Raw genomic sequence first — 17,368 nt, 5'->3', positions numbered from 1 at the left:
AGTGTCGTCTTCGACACTGTGAACCATATTATCCTAGCTGAGGGCCTACACAATCTTGGAGTGACAGGCCTGGCCATTACCTGAATCCGTTCCTTTTTACAGGACCACTCTTTCCAGGTTTCGGAGGGTAGAGCCACCTCTAATAGTTGGCCTCTGAGTTGTGGGGTTCCGCAAGGCTCTTCCCTGAGCCCACGCTCTTAAATATCTATATGACGCCGCTGGCTCGGATAGTGCTTCCATTTGGCATTGAAATTATTACCTACGCGGATGACACCCAGTTGGTGGTCGCGTTAAACCACCCTGAAGGGTCATCATGCGACCTTGGCATCTGCTTAGAGGCGGTAGCCGAATGGATGGCACTATCCCACCTTATGTTGAACTGTGACAAAACAGAATTAATGTTTCTGGGCAAGTCTCCTTCATTGTCGTCAGCCCTCTCCTGGCTGCTCTGTCTTGGCACAATGCCTACCCCAAAGCACCAAATTAAGAGCCTTGGTATATGGCTTGACAGCTCCCTTTGCTTCAACTATCAAGCCACTAAGCTTTGTGCTACCTGCTTTGGCCTGATGAGTATGTTAAGGAAGATCCTCCCCCTACTTCCCTTCTCGGCCCGAAGGATTATGGTGCAAGCTATCATCCTGTCCCGTTTGGATTACGGGAACGCTTTGTATTTGGGCGCCCCACAGGCCACCATCCAGAAATTGCAGGTAATCCAGTACTGCGCGGCTCGCCTACTCCTCGAGATTCCATGGAGACAATCAGCAAGACCTTCTCTGAGGATGCTTCACTGGCTGCCAATTCAGTCCAGAGTTCGTTTCAAGGCCATGTGCCTGGCCCATGGTTCTATTTGGAAAACTGGACTGGCCCTCACTCACTCTCTTGTCACTGCCTACCAACCATCTAGGAATCTATGTTACAGCCCGGCCTTCCTCGCAACTACGAGGAAGGTCCACAAATCCAGATGGGGTGGGCGTTCGTTTTCTTGGAACGCCTCTGTGCTTGGAATTTATTGCCCTCCGCTCTTCGCAGGGAATCCAAACTCCAAATCTTTCGTCGACTTCTGAAAACTCATCTCTTTACGAACTCTTACTAACCGGTCTCACCTTGCCCCTGCTCTGTCGTCCATAGCGCGACAAGGCCTCAGGATAGTATTGCGCTTTACAAAACTTTTTTCATTCATTCAAAGACGTCCTCCATTCAATTTCCTCCAAGTAGTAGGGTTTGACAATGTGGGCAAATATTTTGTATGGATTTTTCTGGTTGAATTAAAGCACTGTGTGGAAATAAAATAAACATGCACCCTACTGCCAGACAGTTTTCCAGCTGAACTGTAAGGCAGAAGGTAATATCACACCTCTCATCATGGTAACATATCATACAGCTTGCTTTAGAGACATCCTTTCGTGGTGCAGGCACCTTGGCTGGCTACCTTATTTCACGGACCTAGCTTGGTGCTATTCAGGCACTTATTCAAACACATTTAGATCCAATTAGGTGCCCACGTAGTGTAATTTGACAAGATATATAGCAACTGGACCCCTGTTAATTACCTTCTATATGACCATGCAACAATGTCTAAATATCAAGTCTTTTCCAGCAGCATAAGTTACATGCATCACAGAGAAGTCACTGGCATTCAACATGCACTATAAAGAATTTTTTTTTTAAATTACAGAGAAGACCAAAATTGTAATTTCTGGACACAAGATGTCAGAATACGGGGTGGAATGCGCACAGAGCAGTATTGGAGTGAGTGCCAGTTTATAAATATTTGGGAGTTTGTTTTGAGGATAACCTGCATGATTTATGCCATATACCGTTTGTTCAAAGAGCTCTCTGCAGCATCTTAGCACCTTTAACTTCAAGTCATAAAGGCACCGTTCTTGCCTTTGGTTAGCTGTTTAACGAAGCAAAGTGGACAGCCTTGTCTCAGTACTGCACTTGCAGAATAGTTTTTAGCCTCCTCCTTGCAACTGTACAGGTTCGTATCAGACTGGAATTAGAGCACAAAATACCATTAGCATCTGAGGCATCGCTGAAAGCACAAACAGTAACAGAGTGATGCAAAACAAATCCTCTATTTACAACACTTGATGAGCTTACTTTGATGAAGCACTGGACAATTTGAATGTTATTGCAGAATTAAAAAAAAAAGGTTTCCAAATCTATTTCACTTAAGGAAGATCATGAGTCCTTATGAGGGTAAAAAGTACACTTGGCTTGTTAAAGGTTCATATAGGATTGGACAAAACCGAGCTTATAGGTATCTTAATTAATATTAATCAACTGTAAATTTCTAAGATTAAGGTATAACCGCTTTCTGTGTGGGGAAGTTTGAGTCAGGTGGAAAACTCACTCACTAATCATGTAAAAATTGTAAATTGATACTTGTATAGCACACTACTCATCCGCAAGGGTCTCCAGGCGCTTGTACGAATACAGTTGTGGAACCCATCCTGGCTTTCCCTGTGAGGCGTCCACTCCTGGGCACCCCCAAGGTGGAGACCAGGCATCCTTAGCGTTGTGGGGGCCGTTGTGGAGATTAAGCAAGCTATTGCCGAGAGTTGCAGAGTGGGACTCCATGATTGGAATAGGCATGAGGCGAGAATTATCAGGTCCATGGAATTTTGAGCCCAAGACGCGCGGGGAATTGAACCCTGGTCCCGGGCTAGACCTCTGTATCAGTGTCTGCCGCTCTAACTATTGAGCCACACTTCTCCACTCAATCATGAACTGTCAACTGTCAAAACTAGGATAGTTTAATGCATATGGTATGTCTATGTGTAGCCCTCAATGGGGAGTGGAGGGCAGTATTAGAACCTTGGTTATAACATTTAAGTAGTGTCAGCGTGCAGCTGGAAAGTATTTTTGTGAAATGTCTGGATGCTGCTGTGAGGTTTCTTTGATAATTGCACTTTACTTCTGTGTGTTTTGTAAAGTTTTGAACAGGCAGAGCTTAGTAATGATACGTTTGCTAGTTTTGTAAGGACCTAAAATATTGCTTTTGGTAAGAATCGGTCCTATAAACGGTGGCCTAATGAATAAGGAAACGAGTTACTTACCTGTAACAGTAGTTCTCCAGTATTGGAAGCTTTCATAGATTCACATACCTGAATCATTTCCCGTCGACGAGACAGGAGTCTCCGGTACATAAAAAAGTAATGGTTAGCAATATAGCTAACTGTAAAAAAGACCTAGGCCCATTTTTCTTTTGCAACCCATAACTTTCGTTATGTAAAAAAGGACCAAACTTTTCCCTTAGCCAATCAGAAGCACTCGCCCTCTAGAACCCTCCTGAGAGAACCTCTTGCCCCTCAGATTTTCGGGCACTTTCCGTACCCAATCCGAGGTGAGCCTCTCAGGGGAGGAGGGTGGGCGTATGTGAATCTATGAAAGCTTCCAATACTGGAGAACTACAGTTACAGGTAAGTAACTTGTTTTCTTACTCCAGTATTGGAGCTTTCATAGATTCACATACCTGAATCAGAATAGCGAGCAGTAAATCATAGCACATTTTGTCTTTGTCACCTTGTTCTCATTAACAGGTAAATCATGATACCTGCACACAGTAATAACCATATCAATATCAATCAACAATAAAATGTGCTTTTCTTACCCAAGAAAGGAAGGAGGGATGAGAAAGAGGATCACCGTCATTGGAAAAGGTTCCTCAGCACTGCTTGTCCCACTGCTACATCGCTTTTGGCATGGGCATCCAGGCAGTAATGCCTGGTGAAGGTATGCGTACTCCTCCAGGTGGCTGCTCTGCAGATGTCCTGTATGGAGACGCCTGAAAACAGAGCTGTTGAGGTGGATACCGCTCTTGTGGAATGTGCACGAACACGTGCAGCCAATGGCTTTCCCGCTGCTTGATGACAGAACTGGATAGCACTTGAGATCCATCTTGAGATTCCTCGTTTGGACAACGGGAAACCTTTTCTGGGGGCACTAAACGCCACAACCAATTGTGTAGACTTTCTAATTGGCTTTGTCCTTTGCAAAATAGAACTTCAGACAACGCTGGACATCCCGAGTATGGAGAGTCTTTTCCGCCGCTGTCGATAGTTGAGGAAAAAATCTTTTCAAGATTAAGGGCTCATTTGGTGTTGGTACTTTCGGAATGAATCTTGGATTCATCCTGAGGACTAATCTGTCTTCCCTGAATTGGAGAAATGGCTCTTGCGTTGTAAGGGCTTGTATTTCTCCTACCCTTCTGGCTGATGTTAGAGCTATTTAAAGAGCTACCTTCCAGGAGAGGAATTTTAGATCCGCCTTGTGTATTGGCTCAAATGGCGGTTTCATAAGTTGTGACAAGACAACGTTCAGTTGCCATACAGGTGGTGGAGGCCTGATGGGTGGATAAACTCGAAATAACCCCTTCATGAATTGCTTCACAATTCTCTCCGACCACAGAGAAGGACGTGCTGAGTTTCTCCTGTATCGCAAAATTGCCGCCAAATGCACCTTTATAGATACATGGGCTAATCCCAATTTCGCTAGTTTCAGCAAATATGGGATAATCTGATCTGCCTCTGCCCGCAGAGAATGTAAGGCGTTCTCCTGACACCATAAGCAGAATCTCTTCCATTTCATCCTGTATGTTCTATCCGTGCTTTCCGCTCGTGCTTTTGCCAGAATTTCTCTGCATTTTTCTGGAATGTTCAAGTGCTGAAATGCTCCATAGTCAGGAGCCAGGCCGCTAATTGCAATGATGTCGGGTCTGGGTGCCACACTTGTCCCTTCTCCATAGTCAGTAATGTTGGAATTGGTCGAAGAAGTATTGGCTCGGCCTCCGATAAAAGGAGCAGCTCTGTGAACCAATGCTGCCTGGGCCACCAAGGAGCTATCAGTATCCTCCTGCACAGTTCTTTCTTCATCTTCGTGAGTACTCGTTACAGGAGGGGAATCAGCGGAAATGCGTAGGCAAAGTCGCCTGACCATGCCATCGAAAACGCATTCACCCATGATCCCCTTTGGAGACGCCAACTTGCAAAGAATCGGCATTTCTTGTTCTGGGCTGTGGCAAATAGATCCACCGTTGGTATCCCCCACTTGGCAAAGATGGTCATCAGTGTGTCCTGATCTAGTTCCCCACTCGTGACAGGTCGTTTTCTGCCTGCTGAGGGTGTCCGCTGTTGTGTTTTGATCTCCTGGAAGATGTATGGCCTTCAGAGTCACTCCGTGATCTATCGCCCATTTCCATATTTTCTGTGCCTCTTTCGACTGAGAGAGAGATCTTGTTCCTCCCTGCTTGTTTATGTAGTGCATTGCAGTTGTGTTGTCTGTCCGCACTAACACTGATCTTCCTTCTATGCTTGGCAGGAAGGCCAACAACGCTAATCCTATTGTCCTTAAATCCAATAGGTTTATGTGAAGGTGTTGTTCTTGTCTGCGCCATCGGCCGCTCACCTGTAACTCCTGTAGGACAGCCCCCCATCCCTCGAGAGAGGTATCCAAGGTGACCACCAACGGAGCTGGTTCTGTCCGGTAGGAGAGACCCACGGAGATATTGTTCCTGCAAGTCCACCACTTTGCTGCCTGCAACATTGGACGCATGATCTTTATCTTGTCCTCGAAGGATCCCTTTGCTTGGCACCACTGAAAATCCAGTTCTTCTTGTAACGGTCACATTCGTAAGCGACATAGGGGAATGAGTGGTATGCATGAGGACATTGTTCCCAGAAGCGACTTGTATCTTCTGACTGAAAGAGACTTTCTTTTGCCGAATCCCTTGGCTAGATTTACAAGTCTCTCCACTGATGGGAATGCTTTGTTTTGTGTTGTATCTAGGATTGCACTTAGAAACTTGATTGTCCTGGATGGCCGTAGAGATTACTTTTCTACATTCAAGGTCAAGCCCAGATACGCAAACAGCTCCATGCATGCTACGATGGAAGCGTGAGCTGCTTCCTGCGACGGTGCCTTTATCAACCAGTCGTCCAGGTATGGAAATATCTGGTGTTTTTGTCTACTTGGATAGGCCGCCATCGACGCCAGACATTTTGTAAATATTCTCGGTGCAGACTTTAGGCCAAATGGTAGCACCTTGAATTGGAAATGGTCTTTCGCCACTGCAAACCGAAGGAACTTTCTGTGGGACTGATGGATGGGGATATGGAAATATGCATCCTGTAAATCGAGGGAGGTCATCTGATTCCCTGTGTTTAAGAGCAGCCGAATATCCTGCATGGTTACCATTCTGAATGACGGTTTCTTGAGGTAGGCATTTAAGGACCTTAAGTTCAAGATCGGACGCCACCTCAGAGCATCTTTTCTGATCAAGAAGAAACAGGAATAAAATCCTCTTCCTCTTTGGGAGTTCGGCACTGGTTCTATTGCTCCCTTTCGAAGCATTGCCCCAATCTCCCGACGCATCTGGGTTAGGTGTTTTGCTTCTTGATATGTCGGTGGCGTGGGAGGAGGGAAGTGGAGGAATTCTAATATATGTCCGAATTGTATTACGTGGAGAACCCACTTGTCCGATGTTATCTTCCGCCACTGTGGTAAATCATGAGTCACTCTTCCACCCAGGGGAACATTTGACAGGATAGGAGGGGAAGGATCCGCCATCTGCAGGTTGTCATTGTCTTTTAATATTATCTCTTCCCGAACGACCTCCTCGTCCTCTAGGAGTGGACTTAGAGTAGCCTCCCGATTGTTTCTGCCCATATTGCTGCCGACAGGGCTGCGAAGAGGAAGGATAGGATGTATATCTTCCTTGCTGGTATCCACCTCTATACGAGGGTTTTCCTCTTCCACGGGCTCCTCGAAAAGGCCCCTTCCGGTACTGTAACGCACCTAAAGACTTCGCTGTATCCGTGTCTTTTTTAATATTTTGAAGGGTGTCATCCACCATGCGCCCAAAGAGATCCTCCCCATCAAAGGGTAGGTCCAGAATCTTATTTTGGACCTCTGGTCTAAAGAAAGTGGCCCTCAGCTATCCTTGGCGCCTCAAAACTGCAGCTCCTCCGAGGGAACGAAACGCTGTAGAAGCTATGTCCATAGCGCAATCAATAACTTCAGCTGAAGTTCTATCTCCTTCCTGTAAAACCTTCTTCGCCTCCTGCTTAGAGTCTTCCGGGAGGAGGTCGATGTAGGGTGCTACATCGCACCACAGTTGTCTGTCATATCTGCCCAGGATGGCAAGGGCATTAGCAGCTCTGACCAGGAGCGCTGACATGGAGGAGAATCGTTTTCCTGCGTTATCTAAACGCTGTCCCTCCCTGTCCGGAGGTGCTGAAATAGGTGCTGCCGGATTTTTTGACTTCTGTTGCGCTGCTTGCAAGATAATTGAGTCCGGTTTAGGATGGGCCAGTAAACACGCTGGAGAGTCCGCAGGTGCCTTATATTTCTTATCCAGCCTTGCTAGTACCGGTGTAACTGTTGCTGGAGTTGTCATGACCTGCAATCCTTCCATATGTGGTCAATAATTGGTATAGACCTGATTGATCTTTGATACGGCTCTTTAAAGTCATAAAGAAACCATTCTGCTTGAGTTGTTTTCATTGACAGTTGGAATCTTTTCGCCGCCCTTTCCATTAAATTGTGGAATCCACCAATATCCACCGGTGGAGAATCTGCCGGTACCTGGGTGGGCGAAGGCGGAGAAGGAATCAAATAATCATCCCCTTCTCTGTGGGGTTTTGGTAGCTCCCCTTCTTCGCGGTCATCATCATCATCTGTTGTCACAGGATCCTGCTGCTGTCGGACCTGAGGTGTCAGCGAAGCAGTATCCAGCAGGTTTTCTGTGCTGCGGACTGGAGTGGTCGGAATGGAACGAGGACGTGAAGGTGGAATGTCCTGAGAAACTCCTGACGCAGGAAACCTCCGTTTATAATCCGCCAACATGGATTATAAATCCGTCAACATGGATGATGGCATTGCTATCATCTGTTCCTGAGTTTCTTGTTGGTAGCGTTGGTATGTGACACTGTGGTATTCTTCATACCCTTCATCATCGTCCTCATCCTGAAATTTTACATGGAGTTCCGATGGGCTTCTGGCATACCCAAAGGGCCCCTCATCCTCTGACTCTCCTTCCTCCAAAAGGTGCGACGGGACTAATGGAGTAATTTTACTTGGGGAAGTTACTGCTGGCGTGATCTTCCTGCTCTTTTCTGGGGTTTTTCCTGTCGACGAGCCAGTCGACGAGATAGTCGTTGATGCCACCGTCGACGAAGCTGTTGTCAGCGCCATAGATCCACTCCTCACTGACGACATAGTAATCGTTGTCGACGTTCCCGTCGACGACCTTATTGTCATCACCGTCGTCGACGATTCGTCGACACTGCCGTCGTCGTCCTCATAGTCGTCGACGATGCCACCGGTGTCGACACTGTCGTCGTTGACGCACCCATCGTCGACGCTCCTGTCGTCGTCACGCCTTCGCTGTCGCCGCCTCCGTCGTCGCCGATCTCATCGTCGACGCGGATTCCAATACCACGTACGGTAACTCTTGTACCTTAGTCGTCGCCATCGTCAATGATTTGCTCCTGTCGACTATGTGGATTTTTTCACCTTCTTCTCAGGAATACTAGAGGATGGCTTTTTGAATGATGTCGGAGCCAAAGGTGGTTTATTTGAAGAATCAGAAGCAGCATTTTTGGATTCTCTCTCTTTTAAATTGAGTCATTTATTCTCCTTTAATTTTTTCTGAGGAGATTTTGAAGGACTACGCCAGTAAGACCCTTGGCTGGTCTTTTTTAGGGCTTTCTCAGGATGGTCCCCTAATGACTGAGCCGGAGGAGACCTTGATCTTTTTTGAGATCTCCTGGAAGAAGTGGAGGATTCTTAGTCACTATCACTAGAAACCACCTCCTTTCTGGCCTTGATATTCTGAAGCCAAATTAGAAGGCGTCCTTCACGATCTCTACGGGTTTTAAGAGAAAGTGCGACATACCTTGCAATCCTTTGCTTGGTGTTCCGGTTAAAGACAATATATACAGTCTTCATGTGGGTCAACTGTGTAGAGTCTCTTTTTAGAGCAGGTGGCACAGGCTCTAAACAGACCCTTTTTTTCCTTTCCAGTCATTTTCAGGAATTCAGATGAGAAGTAGATTATAATTTCTCTAATCCAGAAGAAATAGTCTGAACATGAAGCTTCTACAAAGTTGGAAATCCAGATTTTGAGTAGAGCTCAAAGGAGACTCCCTAGCACAACGTGGCGGTAGAAAATCTGAGGGGCAAGAGCTTCTCTCAGGAGGGTTCTAAAGGGTGAGTGCCTCTGATTGGCTAAGGGAAAAGTTTGGTCCTTTTTTACATAACGAAAGTTATGGGTTGCAAAAGAAAAATGGTCCTAGGCCTTTTTTACAGTGCGCTATATTGCTAACCATTACTTTTTAATGTACCGGAGACTCCTGTCTCGACGACGGGGAAATGATTCAGGTATGTGAATCTATCAAAGCTCCAATACTGGAGTAACCATGGTTTTAGGTTCTGTAAGAATAGTTTTACGTAGTTTAAAATATTTTGTTGATAGATTTTTTAAATACGTTTATCTATATATAAAATGTGGATTCAATGAGAATTTATTCCGACTTGTGTGAAATATTTGTTATTTATATTCTTCATAATTGCAATGGTTTTTATTGGTATTACAAAAAACTTTGAACATAAAATGCAACAATCCAGAAGTAAGAAACTAATACCAATCTCCACAAAACAGAAGAATTATAAAAACAGAACAATTAACAGCTGGATAGCAAATGAGCAGGACACTGGTTTTGCTCACCTTGACAGATCGGTTGACCGCCTCAATACGTAGACTTTAGACTTTGAGCTTTCCAACATGGTAAACATCACATAGTGCAGGCCAGCTCGTTTGTCATTCCAGCTGTAATGAGAGATGAAAAAGCATGAATTATGAGACAATGACATAGCACAAGTGACTACTAGATTATCAAAGCAAAATACTCACAGAAAGGGTAATTTGAGCAGTCTTGGTAACGATTCCTCACTAAAACAAAATAACAAAAAATGTTTGTTAAATGAAACTTCCCATTCTATTACAGCTACTTCATATTACACAACCAATCAATAACCATTGGACCAGAAAATTGTTAATAGCAAGGTTTGAAATGGAGGATAATTATAGGTGTACAGGCACATAAATGAAGCTACAAGGTACTAAAATTAAAGTTAACAAATACTGAACTCAAAACAACATGCATAAGCTTTAGAATTCAAAGGGTTCCCATCATTAAGGGATTTTATACAATCAAAGGGTGAATTCCCAGAAAATACCCAACTGTGGCTCCATCATAGTGGCATGGGCTTTTACAAAACCAATGGTCTTTCATAGAACTAAGCTTTACATTTAATTTAATCCTCTACATCTTTCCTTAGAATAAATAAGTGAAGCATCTGGTACACAAAGTTCGAATAAAGTACTTGAGTTCTAACCTAATTCAAAGAACAGGTCTGCAGGACAAACAGTTTTAGGATTAGTCACCTGCCCTTGCTATGGAATGAATTTGTGTTTGATGATGGTTCTTCTTTGGACAGCTGCGAGATCCATAGGAGGGCATAATAGACTTTATTTCAGTTCACAGGTTAGACAATGAAGGTGTTTCCAGTGTGTCAGAACTGTTGTAAACATTCAACCCTTCAATATGTTTGCTTCGATTTCAAGTAAGTTGCCGCTTTTTTCTTTTAGATTTGCAGGTGTAGCTCAAAATGCATACCACACCTTCCAAAATGGGTAATTAAGGCTTAAATCAAGGATAGAAAAATGTAGGAGAAAGGAGAAAGTTTAAAGCTATCACTTTCACCTCGAAGACAGATGACAAAAGTAGACATGCTATTAGACTTGTCAGATGTGTCTGTAAACCTTCCGGGACAAAGGGTTTGGGCAGGGGATTTCCAATGTGTAAGGGCTGGCATGAGAGTTATGTTATGAGCTTTTAAACACACTTCAATGTGCATTGACATAGGCTGTGTCAGAGTAAACTGAAAAAGGGGATGTGAAGTCTGTTTACTTTCAACAGTGATTTTCTTCCAGGGAATACCTTTATAGGTTTTCCTCGACTGCTCTAGTCCTCGTTGCTGATGAAGGAATAGGCATCTGGATGAACATTCTGCTGTGTTCCAGTCATACGTCCATATGGGCAAACTGTAGGTGCTCTGAAACCATGCAGGCGAATTGCCATCATGACCTGCCCCTTACTTGGACAGAATGGATGAAAAATTACGGAGAAAAATCTGTTAACTATGAGTTGTAGCAATTAGGACAAGGGTGTAACTCTTGCTCTTGATGTTTACTCTGTTAGTGTATGCTGTGGCGACTCTGGTTAGTAGTGTCTGCTATTGCAGAATCAGTATTTCTTGTTATTCTTTGTGGCAAAAATTCTACGTCTGGGTAACCCCAATAATAGGGGACTTTTTGCAGCTTAAAAGGATTTAACTCTTCATCTGCTCAAGGTAACTCACCATGTGTTGCTTACCCATGGTGAGTGCTATGCTGATGTTGTGGACTTTCAATTACTTCTACAGCATCTGAGCCTCTTTGGATAGGAGGGGAAATTTAATTTCTTCTCTTGTTGATGCAGAAGGAAATGAAACTTTCTAAATGCAGTTCTCCTCCATGGGGGTCTTCATGGTAGAGAGTAACGGATGAGAGAGCCCCTTAAATGCAAGGCTCTTTAGTACAGCCTTATCAATGAACAGAAATTAACATTTCCAAAGGCTATTTGAATAGAGGAAGCACTTAACTGCCACAATTCAACAGATGAAATCTGAGTACAAAACATGAATTTAAGACTTTACCATGATATTAAAATGCAGTTGATGGTATACTAGGGCCACTATTCTGGTTATGCCTAGATACTGCTTACAGTAGGGTCCAAGATCTTCCTGTTATCATGCCGGGGACCGCCACTTAGAATCTAGGTTATGCCGTACCAGAAGGGGTATACAGGTGCCTCTTTATTCCTTTTTTATATGTCAATGGATATACATCCCTGCGAGTTTGCAAATTGATAATTTGCATCTATTTCCCATACGATATCATTTTTATAAATCCTAATAGACCTGGAGCAAGTGTCGACGCCTTTTTGACATATTTTCACTTGGAGTATCAATTACAATTTGATGATGAATTAAAATCTCCATATAGTGTTCACTTTCATTACTTTGAACTGACCTGGATTAGGCTGCTACCGGATTCGGCATATATCTATCAGAGCCCTGACGAAGTTCCAACAAGGAACGGAATGCATTGGCTGTGTGTCGTTCTTAGTAGAAATTACCGAAATAAAGAACATATTTATCATTGGACTGAAAGAACTTGTGTTGAATTACAATGAGTGCGCCTTCCGCTTTTTTTATGAACATACTGCTTATAATAATATGAAATATTCAAAATGGTTTAATGAGAATGTTTTAGAACATTTCGTTACAATTAGGTCATACTCCCAATCATCATTTGGTTAAATGACTAGGATGACAAATGGTACATTGGTGAATTTGGATTGAATGTTATTATCATAGTGTCTAGATCAATCTGAGAGAAGCACTTTAAAGCGGTCTGAAAACCACATACTTAGTTATAAGGAAAATGCTACTTACCCAGTATGCATCTGTTCTTGGCATACAGAGCTGTAGAGTTGTATGCTATGCATAGATCGCCATCTAGTGTTGGGTCTGGATGTTTGCACTTTGTTTTTGTTCGAAGAAGTCTTTCCAGTCACAAGGTAGGTGACTCCTCCTTTCGGTGATAGTGCGCATGGGCATCAACTCCATCTTTAGATGTTCTGTGTCGGAACTTCACCGAAGATGTCTGGTGTGGAGCAGCTTTGGTGTTGCATCTCGAGATGTCGAGCCCGCCGGTCACGAAGTGCCTTGTTCGATCGAAACGATCGACAAGCTTCACAGTCTTTCTTTTGTGTTCCGGGGACAAGCATATGTACACATTTCGTGCAAGTCGGTGCATGGAAGTTTAGCACATCTACCGGGACATAACTTGAAGGGAGTCCGTTCCATCGACTGCTAATACGGTCGGCGTGGGTAGGCCCGACGGCCTGCCATGAGTTTTCTGATCAAAGTTTTTTCGAGAACAGACAATACGCGACAAATCGGGAATTGCGATCGATAACAATACCGTTGATGGTAGTGGATTTCGCATGAAAAGGGGTCAGAGAAATGGTGCCGAACCGGAGAGTAGAAATACAGATGCGAACCCGATGGCAGAAAAAAAACAATCTAAAGAAGGAGTCGATGCCCATGTGCACTATCACTGAAAGTAAGAGTGACATACCTCGTGACTGGAAAGACTTGTTCGAACAAAAACAAAGTGCAAACATCCGGAACCAACACTAGATGGCGATCTATATATAGCATATGATCTACAGCTCATATACCTTGAATATGTTATTCTGCACCCAATCACCCATACATAATATATTTCAACATAATCTATTTCTGATATGCTATAAAATATATCAAATCAACAGGGAATGCTAAATAATATGAACAAATAAACAAAAGTTAGAAAATGAAATAGTGAGAAAATAAGATTTCTTTTTTCTTAATACCTCTTGGACATTTTGTACAATTTCAGACATGCTGCTTGCTGAACTGATTTACCAATGATATCCTAAAAGAAAAGGACAAAATTATAAAAATATGTCGAACTAAATGATAAAGTAAAAATATTTCGGCATGCATTTTGTAACTAACCTATAAAATGAAGAATCACTGCACATATATCTATACACATTTGTTACCTAATTTCACAATACAATATACAATAACCATCAGAAAAAAAATCATACATCACAAAAGGCACACATTAATACAAGCTAAATTTGTATAATAGAATACATGGAACATAATGACAATTCATTACTGTGTCTTAGCAAAGAAAAGGAAATTCAGTCTGAGTTTTAACTTGACAGCATTTTAACAAGACATACAATAGAGTCAGTCACCTAGTTCTTGAGGACATAAACGTTGGGTTGATAAATATTGTAATTCCTCTACGCAAGACAGTCTTTAATGAATCTGAGAATGGCTACAAGAGTTTTGGGACCAGACCACAGATTCTCCTTATGCCGATTGACTTTCAGGGTCTACATATTACAACGATTAGCATGATTACATATGCTGCCCCTAGTTATGCTTTATATAAGAAGTGGTCCCAGACCTGATAGAGTAAATTACACAGTTACAAAATTCATTAAACCAAATCTTTTTAGAAACACTATTGTTTATTCAGAATAGTGTATATACGTATTTACTGTATTTTTCTTTTTTAGTGCATATATACATATAATGAATCAAAACATATTATAACAATGCCCACTGCACAAGGGAAAGGGGGAAAAAGGGGGTGCAGTGTAGGTAGGTATAAGTGACAGAACAAATCAATTGTAAATTATTACTAACAATTGAAAGGGGTGGCTTCACAAGGGAGCCTAAACAGAATTAATCTCAAAGCTCAAAATCAACATTATTGCCGCATCACAGAATGACAGGTGTCCATTAATCACACTCAAATCATGTGCTGTAGCTGGTAGTCAGTCGACGTTTCGACCCTAATTGTAGGGATATTACCCCTTACATGGCGGGTCTTCTTCAGGACAGGGGGAGGATGGGAGGTGGGCGGTTCCTGGGGCCAGCGATTGGATTGTTCGATAAAAGAACGGTCCTTAATCAGATGATACCTGATAACCAGTCCTGACATGGGTCATTTCCATAGTTAAGCCGATCTCAGTATGGTGGCCGGGATACCTCGTGGGATGATAATCTGCAGTTGGGCTTACTGATCGAAACACGGGGGTAAAACTCAGTTTGTAATGGGTCGCTGTGAAAAAGAGGAGTAATCGTCACTCAGTATGGTGGCCAGGATACCTTGTGGGCTGGCAATCTGCAGTCGGGCTTACTGATCGAAACACGGGGGTAGAACTCCGTTTGTATTGGGTCGCTATGGGCATCGGTCTGAATCCTCCATGCACCAGCTCCTACAAAGTCCATGTAGCGCGTACTCCTCTTTTTCACAGCGACCCATTACAAACTGAGTTTTACCCCCGTGTTTCGATCAGTAAGCCCGACTGCAGATTTTCAGCCCACGAGGTATCCCGGCCACCATACTGAGATCGGCTTAACTATGGAAATGACCCATGTCAGGACTGGTTATCAGGTATCATCTGACTAAGGACCGTTCTTTTATAGAGCAATCCAATCGCTGGCCCCAGGAACCGCCCACCTGCCATCCTCCCCCTGTCCTGAAGAAGACCCGCCATGTAAGGGGTAATATCCCTACAATTAGGGTCGAAACGTCGACTGACTACCAGCTACAGCACATGATTTGAGTATGATTAATGGATACCTGTCATTCTGTGATGCGGCAATAATGTTGATTTTGAGCTTTGAGATTAATTCTGTTTAGGCTCCCTTGTGAAGCCACCCCTTTCAATTGTTAGTAATAATTTACAATTGATTTGTTCTGTCACTTATACCTACCTACACCTTCCCTACACTGCACCCCCTTTTTCCCCCCTTTCCCTTATACAGTGGGCACTGTTATAATACGTTTTGATTCATTGTATGTATATATGCACTAAAAAAGAAAAATAAAGTAAATACGTATATACACTATTCTGAATAAACAATAGTGTTTCTAAAAAGATTTGGTTTAATGAATTTTGTAAATGTGTAATTAACTCTATCAGGTCTGGGACCACTTCTTATATAACACATAACTACCCAGGTCCCTTGACTACCGGGTTCACCTTCTTATTGCCCCTAGTTATGCCGGCACAGCTGAAACAGTAAACCTAGATAGCCTATACAAATGTTTCCAATACACCATACTGAGATCGGCTTAACTATGGAAATGACCCATGTCAGGACTGGTTATCAGGTATCATCTGACTAAGGACCGTTCTTTTATAGAACAATCCAATTGCTGGCCTCAGGAACCGCCCACCTCCCATCCTCCCCCTGTCCTGAAGAAGACCCGCCATGTAAGGGGTAATATCCCTACAATTAGGGTCGAAACGTCGACTGACTACCAGCTACAGCACATGATTTGATTATGATTAATGGATACCTGTCATTCTGTGATGCGGCAATAATGTTGATTTTGAGCTTTGAGATTAATTCTGTTTAGGCTCCCTTGTGAAGCCACCCCTTTCAATTGTTAGTAATAATTTACAATTGATTTGTTCTGTCACTTATACCTACCTACACCTTCCCTACACTGCACCCCCTTTTCCCCCCCCTTTCCCTTGTACAGTGGGCACTGTTATAATACGTTTTGATTCATTATATGTATATATGCACTAAAAAAGAAAAATACAGTAAATACGTATAAACACTATTCTGAATAAACAATAGTGTTTCTAAAAAGATTTGGTTTAATGAATTTTGTAAATGTGTAATTAACTCTATCAGGTCTGGAACCACTTCTTATATAACACATAACTACCCAGGTCCCTTGACTACCGGGTTCACCTTCTTATTGCCCCTAGTTATGCTGGCACAGCTGAAACAGTAAACCTAGATAGCCTATACAAATGTTTCCGATACCCATTCGAATCGCTTATCAGACACTTTTCACTCTTCTTTCTCTGCATCATAGGCTAACTTGATTACATTTTTATATCCACATATCTAAGGCATACACAGAAAATCTGTTCTTTGCCACTTTCCTCAATTTCTTCATCTTTCTATTATCACTTTTTCTACACCTAAGTTCCCTCCCCTTCGTCTTCTATTCCTTTTTTAGTCCCACATTGGCAACACAGTCTATGTCTAGTTATTCCCAGATGTTTTCCAGTGCTTTACACCTTAATACATCCATATCTACAGCATGGAAGTGGAATCGTAATAGGATAGTATAAAGATAAATTGGAATTTCCCTGGCTGCTGCCACGGAGAAGGCTCGGCCAACAAACATTACAGGTTAGGTTCAAGATAAGTCCAGAAAAAACTTGCCACAGAACAGAGTGCACCACTGTGGATGATGAAGATGAAATTTAGATGTTATGAAATGGGCAGCTTTGCCATAGACAACCCAAAATAACTAAATAGGATCCTCTTCATAATGGGCAATCAGAGGAGGAGTTCAAGAATAAGTGAAATGTGATCTGGAGGGTACCAGTAATAAGCAGTGTTGTGTCATTCAGCAAAAGTTTCAGACATTTTATGAGCTTCTCAGGGATTTCTCCGCTAACAAAAGTTACCATAATCAAAACAGGACTGTACCAAGACCACAGCAAATTGCGTTGATGAAGGGCTAAACTGTCTTCGGAAATTTAAGTTGCCAGAAATGCACACTGGGGACCTTAGTGCGCTAATGTTCTAAAGAGATCTCTGAATCAATGTAAATGCCCAGACTGTGTACTACGTTTGGAGACACAGAGGGTGG

At 42.9% G+C, this 17,368-nt stretch overlaps 1 protein-coding gene across 1 annotated transcript in view; it reads right to left on the bottom strand.

Moving 5' to 3' along the window:
- Positions 1-17,368, bottom strand: part of ANAPC4 (anaphase promoting complex subunit 4) — a 410,841-nt gene that overhangs the window by 188,096 nt on the left and 205,377 nt on the right. Inside the window, exons 22-24 of the mRNA XM_086964012.1 lie at positions 13,530-13,591; positions 9,917-9,955; positions 9,731-9,832 (exon numbers count right to left, since the gene is read on the bottom strand). Of these exons, the coding sequence (XP_086820138.1) occupies positions 9,731-9,832; positions 9,917-9,955; positions 13,530-13,591 (203 nt within the window). The remainder of the gene's footprint in view (positions 1-9,730; positions 9,833-9,916; positions 9,956-13,529; positions 13,592-17,368) is intronic.

The sequence above is a fragment of the Lissotriton vulgaris genome, chromosome 3_2 (assembly GCF_964263255.1).
Source record: "Lissotriton vulgaris chromosome 3_2, aLisVul1.2, whole genome shotgun sequence".
Lineage (NCBI taxonomy): Eukaryota > Metazoa > Chordata > Amphibia > Caudata > Salamandridae > Lissotriton > Lissotriton vulgaris.
This window is presented reverse-complemented; position numbering and strand designations above follow the sequence as displayed.